Here is a 17,652-nt window from a genome sequence, read left to right on the forward strand (position 1 = left end):
TATTAATTCGAATACATACACGTATTAATTCGAATATATACACGTATTAATTCAAATATATGCGAAACTTTACACATGTAGGCTACAATACATGTATATTCGAATTAATACGCGTACATTCGAATTAAAACGCGGATATATTATGCAATGTTTGTCCCACATGGCTTGCCATAGACGCGCGGCGACTTTCGAATAAGTGTTAAATTTTCCTAACTATAGCGAAAATACAGACACGACAAAGTGGGACAGGTTGGGGTTTGTTGCGGGGGGGGGGGGGAGCACGCACCCACTCCACGTAAAGTTTGTCAAAGGTCTATACATTTACCCCATTTTTTGCAGTACAAAACATGTCAACACCAAATGCTACGGGTAACCTTGGAAAGCGGATAGGAATGGAATTCAAATTTCGCCAGGGTGCTTATTATTATGATGTCTCCGTCAACAATATATGAATATACGGAATATGCATGGATAATAGTAATGATCAATTATCGTAAAGTGAATGTACTTTTCTGGACAAGTCGGTCTATGACCCATAAGCACAGACCATTACGTCACCGTGCCTCAAATGCTACATTTACAACTATATTGGAAAACAACGCCATTATGGACTTAAGTGAGTACGCAACGTGTTACAAAATATGTCAACGACAATTCGTGTCAGTGAATGTCATCCACGCCTGATCCGCCGTTGCAAGATCAAAGTGGACTAGTATGGGTTGACTTGTTTAATAAGTTGGTGCAAAAAAAAACACCCCTCCCCTTACAAAAAAAAGCGAATGATTTAAACTCAAGATATAAGAGCAATGAGTGATTCCGGGTGTAATTAAATCGACCAACCCGCCGGCCGTTTTGCACTTGATTAGTGTACTTGGTACTAAGATTTTTGTACATTTGTCAAGATGACAGCAATTAAGTGTGCAAACGGTAGTTCTCAGAGTTTAGCAGTTACCGCGGAGTTATATAGTTCATCTCGTCAAAACGGTGATTTCCGTAGTTTTGATATGTGTCTAAGTCATCAATGTGATGCCCCTTCGATGCTTCCGTAGAAGGATGGAGCTGTTCGTTTCTATGTGTCGGCACAGGTATATACTGTTGCGAATGTACATAGAAATTTAGATAAATGCTAAAAGACCAGATAATTGAAACTCCCGGTTACACCCATCTTCAGGGTTTTACATATAAACCTCACTGAGGTAGTTGAAAACTATTTAATATCAGAGTTAGTTGTGACTCAGGAGCCGCTGTCTCCGAGGCTACCAAGTTTACCAACTTGGCAACTTGCATGCCATCATAAACATGGGACCAACACTCGCCGACGAACTGAAAATTTTTATTACATGTGGAGTTGCTCCCATAATACACAAATGATATTATACGAATGATCAATTTCGCCGAATGCTAATTGACATGCCCCTTCCTCTTAAAATCTGTCAAGTTTCCCCGTGAATACTTCACCACCAAGTTCCACCAACTTTAGCATCGGTATACCCACATGATATTATTATGTCGCTATAACAAACGAAAATTAGCATAGGCCTACTCATACGTACAATAGAATACACTTTGTATCAAATAATGATATCGCAACATCGGTTTTCCCTTTTATACATAAAGATGTTAGATATTGCACACCGTGTGTAGATTCGTAAACATTTTATTGAAAAAGTTACATATTCTTGTCATTAATTGGATTCGTATAATTGTATTTCAAAGCAGATATACTGGAACCAATTCATACACGGAACGTTCAATGGGCGTAAACACGGTCAGAAATTTACTCGATAACGTTTTAAACACCTGTCATTTGAGACGGTTTCATCTTACCATTGTATGAAAATTTACACCGAAATTATTACGCAGTCAAATAAAACAAAATTTCCCTTATATTCAATGTAGAGAAACATTTATAACATAATCAAAAATGTGAAAAAAATGAAGAAAAAAGGTACGTTATGTCATGTTTTCTATGGATATGTTAGTCTAGGTACTATTTTTGTGAGAAAACTGTAAGTAAATTAACAAGTAAATATACATAGTTGTTATTTAATTTGTTTTCTAACACATACGTAGAATTTGGAATAAAATCCTAAAACATCGAGTAAATAATTCAAAAAAGAAAATAAGAAAACTAAAACGTTATTTACATCAACTGCTATGTACAAATTGCCACACAAAATTGCGTGAAATGATTGACCAATCACAATGACGTATTGTGGGTATTGTCTGTCACGTCCGTTTGTTGTATATATAGTTAGAAATTTCGCGGCGGAAATTATTTACAAAAGTTGAATCTACTTGAAAAAGTTGTAACTAGTCACTGCAATTCGTACAAGATGGCAACCGACACCAAAAAGTCCAAGAAGTCCAAGCCTACTGGACCGACATCACTCGATCTTGTCGTTAAGGCCATTGCTGCTTTGAACGACTCAAAAGGCTCTTCTGGTAGCGCAATCAAGAAGCAGATCAAAGCATCCGGAGTTGAAAGGAGCTCGGTGTTCATCAATAAAGCTCTGAAGAGGGGTGTCGAAACCGGAGTCCTTAAACAAGTAAAGGGCACCGGTGCCAGTGGTACCTTCAAGCTTGATACCGCCAAAGCCAAGAAGGCAGAACAAGAAAAAGCAAAGAAGGCAAAGGCTGCTTTAAGAAAGAAGGACCTGAAGGAGAAGCAAAAGAAAAAGAGGGCTGAAGCAAAGGCGAAGAAAGATGCAAAGAAGAAGGCAACAGCTTCTAAGAAGAAGACAAAGAAGCCAGCTGCCAAAAAGGTTGTTAAGAAGAAGACTGCAGCCAAACCAAAGAAAGCAGTAAAGCCAAAGAAGCCAGCCGCCAAGAAACCTACAAAGAAAGCCGCTCCAAAGAAGAAGCCAGCAGCAAAGAAACCAGCCAAGAAAGCTGCCACCAAGAAAGGCAAGAAATAGGTCTAAACACTCTGGGTCTGCACCACGTTAGTGGTCTAGAGGCTCGAATACAACGGCTCTTTTCAGGGCCACCAAATATTCCAGAAAGAGAGACTCATCCTTCCCATTTAACATGCAATTGTGTACGTGTTTTTTTTCTTCTAGTTATTACCACTCCTTAATTGTTATTAGCATTGTCTTTAGCTGGCTTTTGTTCTAAACCACATCTTTGCAAAAAGATCCTCCTACTATACTAGTGATGGGGGTTAAACGTTTAGTAACTTTATTGGCACCAGGGGACCAGGCTATCCCACCCTAGCATAGTGCAGTACTTAAGTTCAACTATGGATACATGCAATATTAACACAATTACAGACTAGTTTATGCTGGTGTATGGATTAATTTTTTATCCTACATTGGAGTCGGCTTCAATGATCCCATTCCCTTCCCCTCTTAAGCCCCCCTCCCTATTCAAGCCCCATTCCTTAACAAATTTCTTCATTTGCATCTGGCCCTATCACAAAAGTTCTACCCCCTACCTTAATCAGATTTCCCCTCCCAATTTTGCAATCATGTACACGCCACTGGTCGATGCATATCCGAGATCAGCACTTTTCATACTGGAGTATTTAAATATATATAATATATATAATATTTATATATATGAATACTCCAATATGAAAAGTGCCTATCTCGGTTATGATCTGCAAGTGTTAATATTGTTTGTCATTCAGAACAGTGAAAAACTATATACATATCACAAAATAACTTTAACAATGATTTCGTTTAAATTGTCAAAATTCATTCCTGCCATCTTCAAACCCAGAAATCCCATCCACCCTTACCACGCCATTGTTTCTGATTTCGTCAAAGTCTTTGTAGTCTAATCAGTCACATCATGTACTGACGTCACAGGAATTTTTATGTGATTAACGGCCAAAGACGTAGTCCGTTACATAAATACGTGACAATGTAGTTATCAATCGAATTGGTCAAGCACTCTTTGGACCGGCAAATTTGTGCAATATAGTACTCTCCAACATTGTCATAAGAGTTCATATTACCCATCGGTTTGGTGATCCAGAGTGCGCTGAATGGATTAGGGCCCAAAGCTAGTTGGTGGTCCATTTGTATTCATTTAAGAAGTGAAGGTGAAGTGGTCAATTGAATTGGTCAAGTACGGTACTCTTTGGACCAGGCAAGACGCAACATGGTACTCTTCTACACTGTCATTAGAGTTCATATGACCCATTGGCTAGATGGTCCAAGGTGTGCTGGACTTGATTAGGCTCCAAAGCTATTTCGTGGTCCCGCTACATATATTTAAGAAATGATTGTGTAGTGGTCATTTGAATTTGTCAAGCACTCTTTGGATCGGGCAAATGCATTCGGATACTCTTCTGCCTTGTCATTACAGTTCATATGACAGATTTGGTACAAGGCATGCTGGATTTGATTCGGGCTCACAGTATTTCGTGGTCCTGTTACATCGACCCATTTAATTGGTGATGGTGTAGTGGTCGTTTAAATGGTCAAATTCATTGCTCCAATATTCCAACCCAGGATTCCCACCCACCTTTACCACACCACTGTTTCTGATTTCAAATATGTCATTGTAGTCTCACCAGTCTTATGTACTGACGTCATATAAATTGTCCTGTTACTGACGGCCAAACACAAGGCCCCGTTATATTCATTTAATAAGTGATGATGTAGTGGTCATTTAAATTGTTCAAGCACTCTTTGGACCGGGCAAGACGCATTATGGTACTCTTCTACATTGTCAATATTAGAGTTCATATTACTGGTTTGGTGGTCCAATGTTTTTCGTGGCCCCGTTACATCCGTTTAATAAGTGATGATGTAGTGGTCAGATGAATTTGTCAAGCACTGCTTGGACCGGGGAAGACGCCAAGGGCGTAGGAACCGGGGGGCTGGGGGGCGCCAGCCCCCCAGTGAAAAATATGGAGGGGCGGAAGTATCATTCCGCCCCCGCTTCGCAAGTCGGAAAACCCCTTTTTCATTTCCAAATGAGAAAAAAATCTCATTTGGAGCACCAAATTGCATCTAAGGCCAGGTGAAAATGCAAAATTATATACAAAATGGAGTGGGTGGGTTGAAGTGTGCTATATTGCACCAAATTGCATCTGAGGCCACCTGGAAATGCAAAAAAAATGGCCCCTCCTCTTAGACCCCTCCCCCAGGCCGGCCAGCGTAATTTTTTTCCTAGGAGGGTTAGGGGTAATTATCATATATAGGCGTATCCAAACCCTCGCGCTTGCGTGTTACTCGTATAAAGTTTATAGCTAGTAGTAGTAGTCGTACATACAGTGTGTGCGACGTGATTCACGTTTTGCACATATGTATACGTATATGCGTTCGTGCAACAATAGAGACCTGTTCGACTTACAATCCTTGCGCCAATCTTCAGCTGGAATCTCGCCCTATAGTAAAGTTACTCGATACAATTGCATTAACTAAAGTAATTCTCTCACCCAGATTTTAGACACAATGTACGGATTTCATCTGTCGTCATCATTGTGCGCGACTGACATTAATTTAATGATTTGGTTAATGTTAATCTGCTAGCCTACATTACATGTATTTCTAGTTTCACGGTAAACTTTAATGTTACGGTAAAGTGTAACATGTACATGGTACTAATATAGTAGGCCTACATACAAACTTAAGCCTGCTTTTATGAACTATCAGTCATTCGGTACTTTATCTGCTTTGCATCATTGTTTAATTGTACAAATGAAAAATAATTATGTGATGATATTGAGGGTGACGATTTGATCGCGCTTTAATTTGTACTTCTTTCACTTATTTTCTTCAATTCTCACTTGGTAATCCTTGGCCAAAAAGGCAAACTGCATTGTAAAACTGTACAGCGGAGATCTATTGCATTGTACAGCGTACATACTGCCCACGTACACCCGGCCCACACATGTGTATTACAGCGATCGATGAGTAACGCGTGTCTATGAGTAACACGCATGCGCGAGGGTTTGGATACGCCTATATATGATAATTACCCCTAACCCTCCTAGGAAAAAAAATTACGCGGCCGGCCATCAGTCTTCAGCCCCCCCCCCCCCACACACACACACAAAAGTACCTTCCTACGTACGCCACTGGAAGACGCATTGTGGTAATTTTCTACATCGTATTCAGGGTTCATATGAGCCATTGATAAAACCTCATTATCTTTGGGAAAATACACTAAAATGTATTTCTTTTCGATGAAAAATTCTTGATAATTTCGTACTAAAGCATTCAACTAGGTGTATATCGAATCATACAGTTACTTATTCGCGAAGGTCAAACGAGGAACGCGGAATAAGTAACTAACTTCACACCGGTATTGCGACATCATGCGACATCCCCATATTGTAACCTAACCCTTTATATTTTGCGGCAAAGGTCAGCTTTGCTATCTGTTTTGGTATTTGCACAGTTAATCGTTGTAACGAATATAGCATAATTTGTAATGTATCACGTGATCATGATACCTCTTCAGAGTCTTCCATTGCAACATAAAAGCAGTTTTACCTGAACGACTAAACGCATTTGCCATCAATTGCCTGACAACATTCGTCAGAGAGGCCTGCTGCAATATTCAAGGTTTAACACAGACACAAGTCTTGTGTTAGTACTAACGACAGCCTAACTCGGTAAGATACCTCCCCGGGTTTGACCCAAATTCAGCTAAAGCCAACCACGCTGTTCGTTTTGCTAAGTCACCAGCCAGTCGACCTCCCCTTCAACATTCCAGACAGTCGGTAAGCAAATTTTCCTTTTTTTTTCATTTCATTTATTCATTCCAGTATATGAAATTTATAAAAAGGAGTCATAAAATACGTTAGCAGAAAGTATAACTAATAAAAGGGAAAGGGGAAAAAAGGTAAGATGATACTTGATAGCTAGCTTCTCATATAAAATACATCTACACATACAAAATTTACTACATAAACCGATAACATACTACAGCAAACTTTCTAAGTGCTCGAATTGAATGTTTAATGCTGCATGGTATGTAAAAGAGTTTCTGTAAACTTGTGTTGAATTGTGTTTTGGCAAGATGTTTGGATTTCTTAGATTTCTATTCCATTTGTGCAGTAAACTCTTTTCAGTACAGTACACAAAGGGTGATTCTGATCACTACTAAATTTATTAGCCATTCTCATAAACTCAGTTCTTGCAGCAGCATTTACTTTCTCTGAAAGTAGATTGAAATCTATATTAAATATAGCTGAAAAAGTGATATGTGTTTAAGAAACATCATTATTCTATGTCTTTGAATGCAGATAAGATAAGCAGACTATCTGCAAACAGTTTGCCTAATGAAATATACATGAATTGCAACCCCTTTAATATGAAGCTTGTGCTTATAGCCATATACAACCCAGTACAATTAGACATACACATAATTTATGAACTGAAAGGTGACCATGGAAAGCCATTATTTAAGTTACAGACAAACATCCAAGTAGTGTTACAGTCTAACCCAGCTTGCTAGCTCATTAAATGTACATACCTGTAGTTATGTATGGGTACTTGATAGTTCTAACTAGTTAGCTGTTACTCGATAACAGTTCCCTGTATTATTACCAGTACCTTTGTGTTAATGGAAGGAGATACAGCTATACTAACAGTTGTATTGTATTGTTTAAAATTAGGAAAGTCATGCAAATATCCAAATTAGTTCACTTAAATAGTATAATTTATGATTACTTATTGCTCTTCCCCACAGCTTGCAGAAAGAGTTAGAAGAAACTGCCAAAATTCTCCCCCAGCAAGGTTCCGGGATCTACACTTCGCAACTATTGGTCATGAGTGTTGTTGATTCAGTATCTTTGTCGAATACGGATAACCATGCTGCGTTGTCAGTGAACGAAGTACAAGAAACTGATACTCCTCCAGGTTTATCTACTTCTTCAAATCCTTTGAGTCTTGATGCACAAAATGTCTCAGTAAACAGCAAAAAGTCCCCCAAAACCTGCTTTCAATTTAAGAAAAAAGGTGTCTGTCATTTTGGAAATAATTGCAGATTTCAGCATGACTCAACGACTTTAACAAAAGTTGCAAACTCAGCTGAAGTCGGTAACCAAAATCGAACTGACAAAAAGTCAGAAAAAACTTGCTTCTTGTTTTCAAAGTCTGGTAACTGCAGATTTGGAGAAAAGTGCAAATTTTTACATCTAGTCGGTCCTAAGGATACCAACAATGATGAAAGCTTAGAAGTTGTAACTGAATCCGTTGATCAATCTTCGGTTGAAAAACCCGGTGAGGAAGCAAAAGATCCTCCCAAAGGCAAAAAGAAACCCAGAATTTGCCGATTTTTCAAGCAGGGCTCTTGTAAGAAGGGTGCTGCCTGCAACTTTCGCCACCCTGAGAGGAAACATGACGATCAGAAGGGAGAGGAAGGACCCCTGGCTACCCAAGGAGGTAACCAGGATGAAGATGGGGCTGAGAAACCTACCCCTCAGAAGCCTAGAATGCAGATTCAGACATTCTTGAGACTGTCTGAACTGACCGATGAAGATCTTCCAAGGTTGAGACAGACAGAAATTCAGCAGTTGAAGAAAAGATTTCCTGATGCCTTGGAGATGGAGAATGAAGGTGATCCAAGTATCTACAGAGTTGTAGTGCATCCTACCGATCCGGACTGGGTGAGTGAAATGTGTGGAAATATTGAATATTCATATTTAAAGTTAGCTACAGTAAATTATAGATCATTGTTCATTAATACTGCATTGATTATGTAAGTCCTATATATTTCTGAATCCAGATTCTTTTACAAAAAAGTAAGGGATGTATGTGGGATTACTAATTATTCATAATAATGTATGATATTAGCCTTGCTACTGACAAAACTGTTTTCAATCATAATTTCCTTATCTTCTCTCTCGATAGCCGTATAACCTGATTGATTTCCATCTCAACGTGTCATTTCCTTTTGAGTATCCTGTTGAGATGCCCTGCATCAGTTTACCAGAAGATCAAGATTCCCCAACAGTGATCGTAAGGTTCGTTAGAGTAAATAAAAAATAATAGTAAAAAACACTTTCTCTACCAAATTGTCTCAACATACCAAATTAGCTCCTTCTCAGCTTTAATTCCGTTTCACTTGACTCCTGTACATATGTTTAAACTTCTAACATGGAAATGCATAATAACAAATAAGTCATATACACAAAGCATAATATAGTAAATAAATTACCAGTAAGTCTGATATAAAATGGCAGTTTAGATCAAATGAGCTTGCATGTATCCCAAAGGAAATGGAAAATAGCTCAGAAATTGTTCTCTGTTTTGATATTGTGCAATAGTGCACTGGCCACATTAATGTACTGTACCTTGAACATATACCATTCATAATATAGCGACCAACTTACCACTGTTTCTAATGTTTAAGTCTTATGGCTGTAGGAATTGAAGGGTTACCTTAAAAATAAAAAAAATATAAAAGGAAAAAGAAAAGAAAAACTAGAAAGAAAAACTACAGCCCCAAATGAATAGCTCAATGTTCTGAAGAAGAAATCATGTCCCTGAAGTGGAGTCCAATTACTAGTCAAATCGGGTTCTGTACTTTTATTTTCTTTCTTGAGAACTACACAATTTTAAATGTGATGCAGTGCTCAACATAACTTAAACTGACCTTAGTTCAATAATAGCTCATTGGAGGTTTGTTTTTCTCAGTTCATATGTTTTTGTACGATCTCTTCTTATAGTCACATGACTCTGGCTGCACAGGAATGGCTCCAAGCCAAGTATGAGATGAACAAGATGTCAGGAAGAGTGGAACTCATCTTTCGACCATTCCTTAGGTGGTTTGATAAAAATGTGGAAAAGCTGTTCACAGAGGGCGCAAGGAAGGTACAGTAAACGTCCATTATTTTAGAGTTGATAACTGTCTTGCAACAAAGTCTTTCAAGTGGTAGGAATGCAATTGATCACAACTTAAAAAAAGAAGAATAAACCTAGAGGATTTCATATGAATGAAAGGACAAAGGCAAAACCACACTTCACCAAAGCATAGACATATCTGATTTACAGGCAGAGCAAAAAGACATCTGAAACTTACCACAAGCCCCCCCCCATTGAAATTGGACTTTCCTTTCAATATATGCATTGATTGTGATTGTGGTCTTGACCAAATGATCATATTAATTTTTCAATTTAACCAGTAATCATCTTTCTAAGTTGGTCAGATTTGGGCTGTATTAGCCATATTGTTTAAGTGATGGTTGTATGAAAGATGTTGATGAAGGGCACTAGTAGCGTTGTGCGGTAGTGCAAATTTCACACAATCGGTAGTGTTGCAACATGAATCTAGGTATTGTAACTACTACTGGGGTTTTCCTGAACATTTCATCTATGGTTCAAATGCTCAATGTTCAATGGTCTTATTCACCCTTGTGATTCAGTTAGAGTTATATAAATTACATTTTGTAGCGAAAATTTTACTCCTTTTATATACCAAAGTCAAAGAGGAAATTTGGCATCAAATTCTACCATCACTTTAACAAATCCGTTTTCTTGCACTGTTGCAAAGGAAGAACCAATTTCAGTCAATCAAGTAAAGCTGTCCCTCGTTTTTAACTATTTTACAGTTTAAGAAGGAGGTTGATGTTGAAAAGGCCGGATTTGAATTCATAGCCAACTATAAGGATGATGCGAAGCCGAGGGAGCCTGCTCAGCCGTCATTGCCGAAAGATGCTGTCATCATATCGAAACCGAAAAGTCAACAGACGATGGAAGAGAAAGAAGCCGACAAAGATGAGGAGTTGGCTTCCGCCGTCTCCGGGATGCATGTAGACTCGGAGGAAGATGAGGAGGAGCAGAGGTCGTCTGATGAAGACACTTCGTCCGCTGCCAAGGTCATCTTTGATCCTCCGGACAAGGACATGAGAGGCACCGAAGTTATTTTCCAGGGTCTGAAATTGAGCGAAGCCGTGGGGACTCTTGCGGTCACCAGACTGACCGTAATCGTTCAGTGCGTCAGATGTAAAGAGCGCGTGGACGTCACGACGCCACCACGCAGGAATAACCTGATCACCTGCGGCAGGTGTAACAACCGACAGATCGTGACCTACAGACCCTGTCTGGTTCATCCTATGTCTCACGTGATTGGCTTCTTGGACTTTGAGGGCTGCCTACCGTTCGACGTTAACATGGTGACCTCGGGACTGATGGTTGGGTGCCTGACCTGTTCCCATGATAACAACTTGAAGGTATGTTTGTATATCTGTAGGTGTAGATACCAAAGGACAAGGGGGTAGGGCTGCCAGCAGATCAAACCACTGGGCTATATATCAAATAGAGTAATTCAACATAAGCATGCTGTACAGTGATATATTTTGCAGCTGGTATAGTTACAAACTAAACAGCCACTTAAGGGACTTTTACAAATTCCCTGTTCAGAAAAATGGAACTCCTGAATATTGGCATTCAACATTTTTATTTAATGACTTTTCATATCAACACAGAGGTAGTTTGCAGTTTTATGGATGAAAGATAATGTCAGTTTGCCTCATGTTAACACCTACTGCCTAGTAAATTAATTTGATAAGGTGTCCGGAAAAATGGATGAGTCGCTGTTTGCCAAAACTTTGGAATAGAACATGCTTCAAAGGCTGTAGACATTTTATATTAGTATGTAATCATTGAACAATATGTTATCACAGGGTCTAGTTACCAGTAGTCTCATTTTATTTCTAACTTTGTAAACTATCTGCTGTACTGGAAGCTACTAATGAAATGAAAGAGACATTTAAGTTAAAAAAACATGGTTATCTTGAAATTCTAGCATAAAGCGTTCGCTCAGTGTAACTCGCCGCTGTTAGTGCTGCTCATGTGTATTAAATGGTCACCATGCAAGATGTATAATATAGTGTAATATTGTTTTCACTGAAAAGTTCCCACTTTTAGAAAATAGTTTGAATAGATTTGCTCCATTTTCCTCACAGGGTTTACAATATGGCCAAGGTAGAAACATGTGGTGCGACAAGTGTCACCAGAAAATGACAATTCAAGCAGATTCATGCCGTTTCCAGAGACTCCAACCAGCTGAAAATATTGGTGAGTGCAAAAATTAATAAAAAAATAATGTCACTCCCTCTCAAGATGTTAGAAAAGTATAGCAAATGAAGGAAGAAATGGCTGTTACTGCTTACATATACCAGGTAGTCCATTTTAGTTAAGATACAACAGAATCACAAATCTTTAACAAAAAGTGTAATGGAAACTAGCAGAATGCTACTCAACACTTCACTGAATGCTATCCGATTAAATTTAAGGCAGAACTGGTTTATTCTTCTGTTACCATTGTTGCATTGTGGGAAAAAATTAACTCATTTGAAGGTGTTAATATTGACATTACCTTGCCATAGTTTACTTTGATGTGTACTTTATGGTAATTTTGTTGTTGTTGACATTGTATTGTGTTGTATATTCACTCTACAGGATCTGGTCCTCTTTACACTGTAAAATCCAAGGGACCTAAGAAACAGGCCAAGGACCCAGCCATCGTTGATATGCTTCCCCTTCCAGAAAATGGATCTTGCAAGCATTACAAAAAGAGTTTCAGATGGTTAAGGTAAGAAGCATTCATTAGAAATGATGGTAAGTTTTGTGGAATTGTGAATAAGAAATAATATGTGCCCTCCTATAAAACTAATGGCTTGAGTCATCCCTGTTGTTTAACTGCATTTTCAACCATATGTCATGTTTCTACAGGTTCCCATGCTGCGGTAAATTCTACCCCTGCGATGAGTGCCATGACTTTGATAATGATGACGGCCACGAGATGAAGTACGCAACCAGGATGCTCTGCGGTTTCTGCGCTAAAGAGCAGGTGAGGCATTACTCTTATATTAGCAATAGGTCCTACCTCATCTCCCCCCCCCCCCATGCAAAAAAAAAGGCTGATTTAAATAGGAAAATACTATATGTGCTAGTGTTGCTACGATAATCGTTTTCAATATCGGTATCGGCCGATATTTGCAATATCGGCAGCATATCGGTATCGGTAAACTTTTGCCTCATTGCCGATAACAGCAAACCGATATTGAACTTTTCTTTTTAACAGCAGAGCTACTTCTTTATACTTGCAATGATTTGTTAATCTGCCCAAGACGATCCATTTCTTTAGCGTCAGTTAAACTCAGATTCATTTTCGATTAATATCCATGTAGACCTGACCCTCTGTAACCTCTAAAAACACGTCTACGGCGCGCGAATATAACCAATGACCTTCGTTCGTGAACCTTGGCCTACACACAGCATTAGTGCAGAATATATACACTGTACTAATAACCATTCATTTTCTCAAAGGCCTCCGTGAAAACCTTGAACATGATGTTTCACTGCACAGTTCAGCAGTGTTGGAAAACCTTGTTCAATTTCCCGCGAACACACTGCCGATTTCCCGTCGGTGTTCGCCCAGCGAACACGCCGAGCACGCGTAGCGTGCGAGCATAAAGGCGTGGTGCACAGGGGCCCGCCTTAGGGCCTTGGTGGGGTCATGGGGTAGAATCCCTCGTGGGTATCCTGGGGGCGAAAGCCCCGAAAAAATTTGGCATTTTTTGCGTGTCTGGCGATGAAAAGATTCGCAGTTGAGGATGCAAAATACTGACAACTTCTTTTATTTAAATTGTCACGAAATAGATGAAAATTTTAAAATGACAAGTTAGAGTAGCTATATTATGTTATAAAATGAAAAGAGATTTAATCTGTCTTTCAATCTTTAAAAAGTGCAACTTACAAAACTTCCGATATTATGAAACAAACAACGTTCAGCAAAGCCCTGTTTCTAAACTGCCTAACAATGAATAGCGTGCACTATGCGTACATTTTTACAACTGCAGTGTTTAACCCCATACCCAACTACCACGGTACATATATGCTGCGAATTTTCCCAGGTACCTTCCCAAACAACTGTGAGCTCATCCCCTGTGTAACACCTGTTTGTTACATTTTTTGGCACGTTGCCAGGGAACTTTTTAGTTACGTGAGATCCGTAACCTCCGAGGTGGTTAGGCTATTTGCTATACTCTTAACTATGGTAGGATATTATTTTTTCCGTATTTTTGGAAATTCTAGAAAATACTTTCTTTTCCTCCCGCTTAACAACAGATGTGGTCTTATGGTTTATTCATAAATGGATGCACTAGAGCCTTGTTTACATGACATTAGTTGCAATTAGTACAATATGCCAGTTTTGCGTGAATTTTTCGAAAGTGTTTTGCTCGATCTTTCGTAATATTTGAAAAGTGTACCACCTTACTATGCGTACACAATTGGTCATTTCTCTACAGATTTTCAGTTTTTTTCTTCTCTATACGGTCAAGTGAATAAGTTGTACATTGAGCATAAACTCAATAAATTGTAACTTTTACATTGTGATCGACAGTTCGTAACCTAATTAAGATGCAGTTTTGCAAGCATACGTTAACACTGTAGCTACTTGTAAGTCTTTACGATGTTAAGGCTCACATTTACTGCGTCCATTTTATTATCGTGTGCAGCGCTGCAGTGAAAAAGATTCCGCCTGGATTTCAATTACCATTCTCTTTTTTTTCAAAATCAGGAAAAAAGTCATTCTTTTCAACTTAGGACAAAAGGAAAACAAACCACCATATTTTGTTGTTTACTTGAAGATTTATTTGTGAATGTATGCATGACTAAAAGTACGATTTTGCCTTTATTTTGTCTGTTAAAAAATATCGGTATCGTATCGGTATCGGACCGATATTGGGATGATAATATCGGATATCGGCCAAAACCGATATTGATGATATCGGCGCAACACTAATATGTGCTATTACGATAATGAAAGGGTATGCCATGTTTATGTAGCATTAGAATGCCTTATTTCACTAGACTTCAATTTCAGTATTCTTCATTATGTAAGGATTATTCCATCAGCATTGTCGTATTGAGTTATGACTCCAGTCATATAGTTTTAGATTTAAAATGGCTGTAATGTGTTCCAGAGCATTACAGTATAAGGTTCAACTCAGTCACTGACTTGATGAAAGGCAGGTTTAGACTTCTGGTCAAGATGAGTAGTTTGACATTAAATGGGGATATCAGTTCCTGCCATTAATTCAAAATATTTCTTAGGACATGTCTCATATAGCCACTAATTGTGATTCCAGTGTTAGTTCAGTTTAGAGACCCAAGGATCAGGAAGCCTTACAGTAGCTTATTTGAGATCCTATCCGTGTTATATTGTTATTGTGTTAGATGTTGTCTGCTGTGTTGCAAACATTTGACCTTAAAATGTTCTTTTTAGCTGTTGGTTTTGTATTGAATTGATTGCTATAGATGTGTGGTAACGCCAATGTACTTATTATAATGAAACATAAGACAATTGGCTCTTTCATTGATTGATAATCTGATTTGCCCTTTATCACTTCCCATTAGCCTTACTCTGTTGACAAGCCGTGTGTGAGATGCGGTTCATCTACCACCAAAGGAAGAACCCAACATTGGGAGGGAGGAAGTGGATGCAGGAACAAAATCAAGATGAGCAAGTATGAGAGAATAAGGACAATTTTTTTCTTTCTCACTTCTGTACATTTGAACTACACAACTGTCGGTATTTAATGATAATGGTGGATGCAGGGTTATGTAAGAACTGGCAAATGTAATACAATCTGTAATACAGTAAGTTTGAGTGAAACTCAAATAGCACTGTGCTACACCTGCAGGCCACTTGAGAGCTAAAATATGCAAAAGAGCCAAAGGCACTTGTGCCACAAAGTTCAGTGAAAGCATCAAAATTATCCCTCTTCATAGGTAAATGTATTCATATTTGGTAGACAAGAAAGTACCCTTTCTCCATGTTTGTATTTAAAAAAAAAACTTTTAATATCTAAGAAGTGCTCCTTTGTTGACAAATTCTTTAAAGTTGTAATTAAAAGTGGAAAAGATGAGGTATGTCATTGAAAAAGGTTCTCCTGAGCCAAACATTCAAATGCTGGAATTTGTGGTACAGCATGCATGAGGATCCATTTTTGTCAGAAAGTTTTGTGGTAAAATTTGTGTTTTGCCAACTGAAGTCAAAGTCACATATCCTGCTGCTCCTCAAAGTTAAAGAATCACAGAGACTGTTTGTGTGTATTAATATCAGGTTGGAGTTATAAAGTGATGCTGTGAAACAGACTCATTCTCGAACTAATAATATCTGAATATCCTTCTTTAAGTTTACTAACAGATGGTGGATGGAGCTATGTTCTCGGAAACAAACCATTCATTTTATTCGAGTATCATTTCATTTTCCTCAGGAATGACAAGCAGAAGTATGCTGGGGTCTCCAAGACTGTCTCCAGGAAAGCTCAGAAGGCCGAACCAGCCAAGAAGGGCAAATGAGAAGCACGCATGAAATCTTATTTTGAATGACACTAGAGAATAATTTGTTTTAATAAGTAACTGTTGTGAAAAGAAATGATTATAAGCATAGTACTGTCTAATTGTAAACTACGGTAATGTTTAAGTACTGTGTAAAATCAGTTACATTTTGTTTTGAAGTTTAGTAGGATTTGTAAGGGGATCATCTAGAAATTATATTTGGCCAGAAGTTATGAAGTCTTTTGCTTTCTTGTAAACATTTTGACAGGACTGTGATAAGTGAAATTCTGGAAGCACATCTATGATTTATTACAAGTAGGACTATTTACCTTTGTTGGTTCTTGAGAATGTTCTGTTAAATGAGAATGAATACTTCCCCCCAAGTTTATTTTGTTTCTTTTTTACAGCTCATTGTATTGATAAATAAAATGTTGCTAGTAAACGAATAAGCTGATTTGTTGCTATGTACAGAAGAAGTTTTGGAAGACGAAAATTGCATAATAGTGGATTCATTTGGTTGCATTTGATTTATGAATCTGAAGATGATTGAGTATTCTATTGATCCCTCATTGATTGGCATTTGTTACATTTAATAAAAATTTACCTTTTACTTGTGTACTCTGCTGTAATCCTAGAGTTGTATGACATAAAGTGCCCCATTGAATGTCCCTATGAGGAATGAGAAAAGTAGTTGCAGACAAGATCTGGATGTTAATATGAAATGTTCAGTTATAAATCTCTGGTCATGCCATTCACTAATTGTCAGTTTTTTAATTCCATGACTTGAAACATTGCCATACACACATTGCATTGACAACACTACTATATAGGGGTATAAAACCCCCATACTGTGATACCAATGGGGAGCCCATATGCTGGTGATTGTAGTTTGATTGCTTGCATGGGACATTCATATTGTAACTCACAAGAGAGAGTAATCTCCACTGATATGAGGAAATCCTTTCACTGTGACTCAAACTCTGTCCGTATTATTTGTCTGGTCCTTTAAGGTATTAATGCCATAAGAACTTAAGGGGTGGTGAAGAGAAAGGGTAGTTTGGGGATGGACTAGCCAAAGTTTCATGTACACAACATTGGAAAGGTTGGGGTAAAGCAGTTTTGGCTATTCTAACCCCTCCACCTACCCCCTACACCACCTTCATCCAATGCTTTGAGAGTTAATCACAGATTTCAGTATGGTATGGCTGAAACATATTTAAGATAGCAACTGTCTGTTGAAATTCTTCGGTCACATTTTTATTTTTTCTAATTGGTAATTTCATGAAATAAATCTGCAGTAAACAAATCAAACTTTATGTTTATGTTGTTGTGACTGGTTTCTACAATTACTATGAATTATCGGAAAGTGAAACCGTTTGATGCCCAGAATTCA

General features: G+C 38.2%; 2 protein-coding genes across 2 annotated transcripts; both read left to right on the plus strand.

The window, feature by feature from the left end:
- The first annotated feature begins 2,287 nt into the window (after positions 1 to 2,287).
- LOC139978500 (uncharacterized) lies at positions 2,288 to 3,029 on the plus strand. Its single transcript, XM_071988783.1, has one exon. It carries the CDS (start codon positions 2,337 to 2,339, stop codon positions 2,916 to 2,918), a length of 582 nt encoding a protein of 193 aa, XP_071844884.1. The 5' UTR covers positions 2,288 to 2,336; the 3' UTR covers positions 2,919 to 3,029.
- Positions 3,030 to 6,285: 3,256 nt separating this feature from the next.
- On the plus strand, positions 6,286 to 17,570 carry LOC139978609 (uncharacterized). Its single transcript, XM_071988956.1, has 10 exons — positions 6,286 to 6,682; positions 7,654 to 8,572; positions 8,817 to 8,929; positions 9,635 to 9,779; positions 10,517 to 11,137; positions 11,873 to 11,984; positions 12,369 to 12,501; positions 12,642 to 12,759; positions 15,333 to 15,442; positions 16,196 to 17,570. The coding sequence occupies exons 2-10, from the start codon at positions 7,733 to 7,735 to the stop codon at positions 16,278 to 16,280; spliced, it is 2,277 nt and encodes a 758-aa protein (XP_071845057.1). The 5' UTR covers positions 6,286 to 6,682; positions 7,654 to 7,732; the 3' UTR covers positions 16,281 to 17,570.
- Positions 17,571 to 17,652: the final 82 nt, after the last annotated feature.

This window comes from Apostichopus japonicus, chromosome 13 (assembly GCF_037975245.1).
Source record: "Apostichopus japonicus isolate 1M-3 chromosome 13, ASM3797524v1, whole genome shotgun sequence".
Taxonomy (NCBI): domain Eukaryota; kingdom Metazoa; phylum Echinodermata; class Holothuroidea; order Aspidochirotida; family Stichopodidae; genus Apostichopus; species Apostichopus japonicus.

Coding starts and splice junctions, on each gene's coding strand:
- LOC139978609 (XM_071988956.1), top strand. CDS start 7,733: ATGAGTGTTGTTGATTCAGTATCTTTGTCGAATACGGATAACCATGCT. Junction 9,780..10,516: donor TCACAGAGGGCGCAAGGAAG/GTACAGTAAACG, acceptor ACTATTTTACAG/TTTAAGAAGGAGGTTGATGT. Junction 12,760..15,332: donor GTTTCTGCGCTAAAGAGCAG/GTGAGGCATTAC, acceptor ACTTCCCATTAG/CCTTACTCTGTTGACAAGCC.
- LOC139978500 (XM_071988783.1), top strand. CDS start 2,337: ATGGCAACCGACACCAAAAAGTCCAAGAAGTCCAAGCCTACTGGACCG.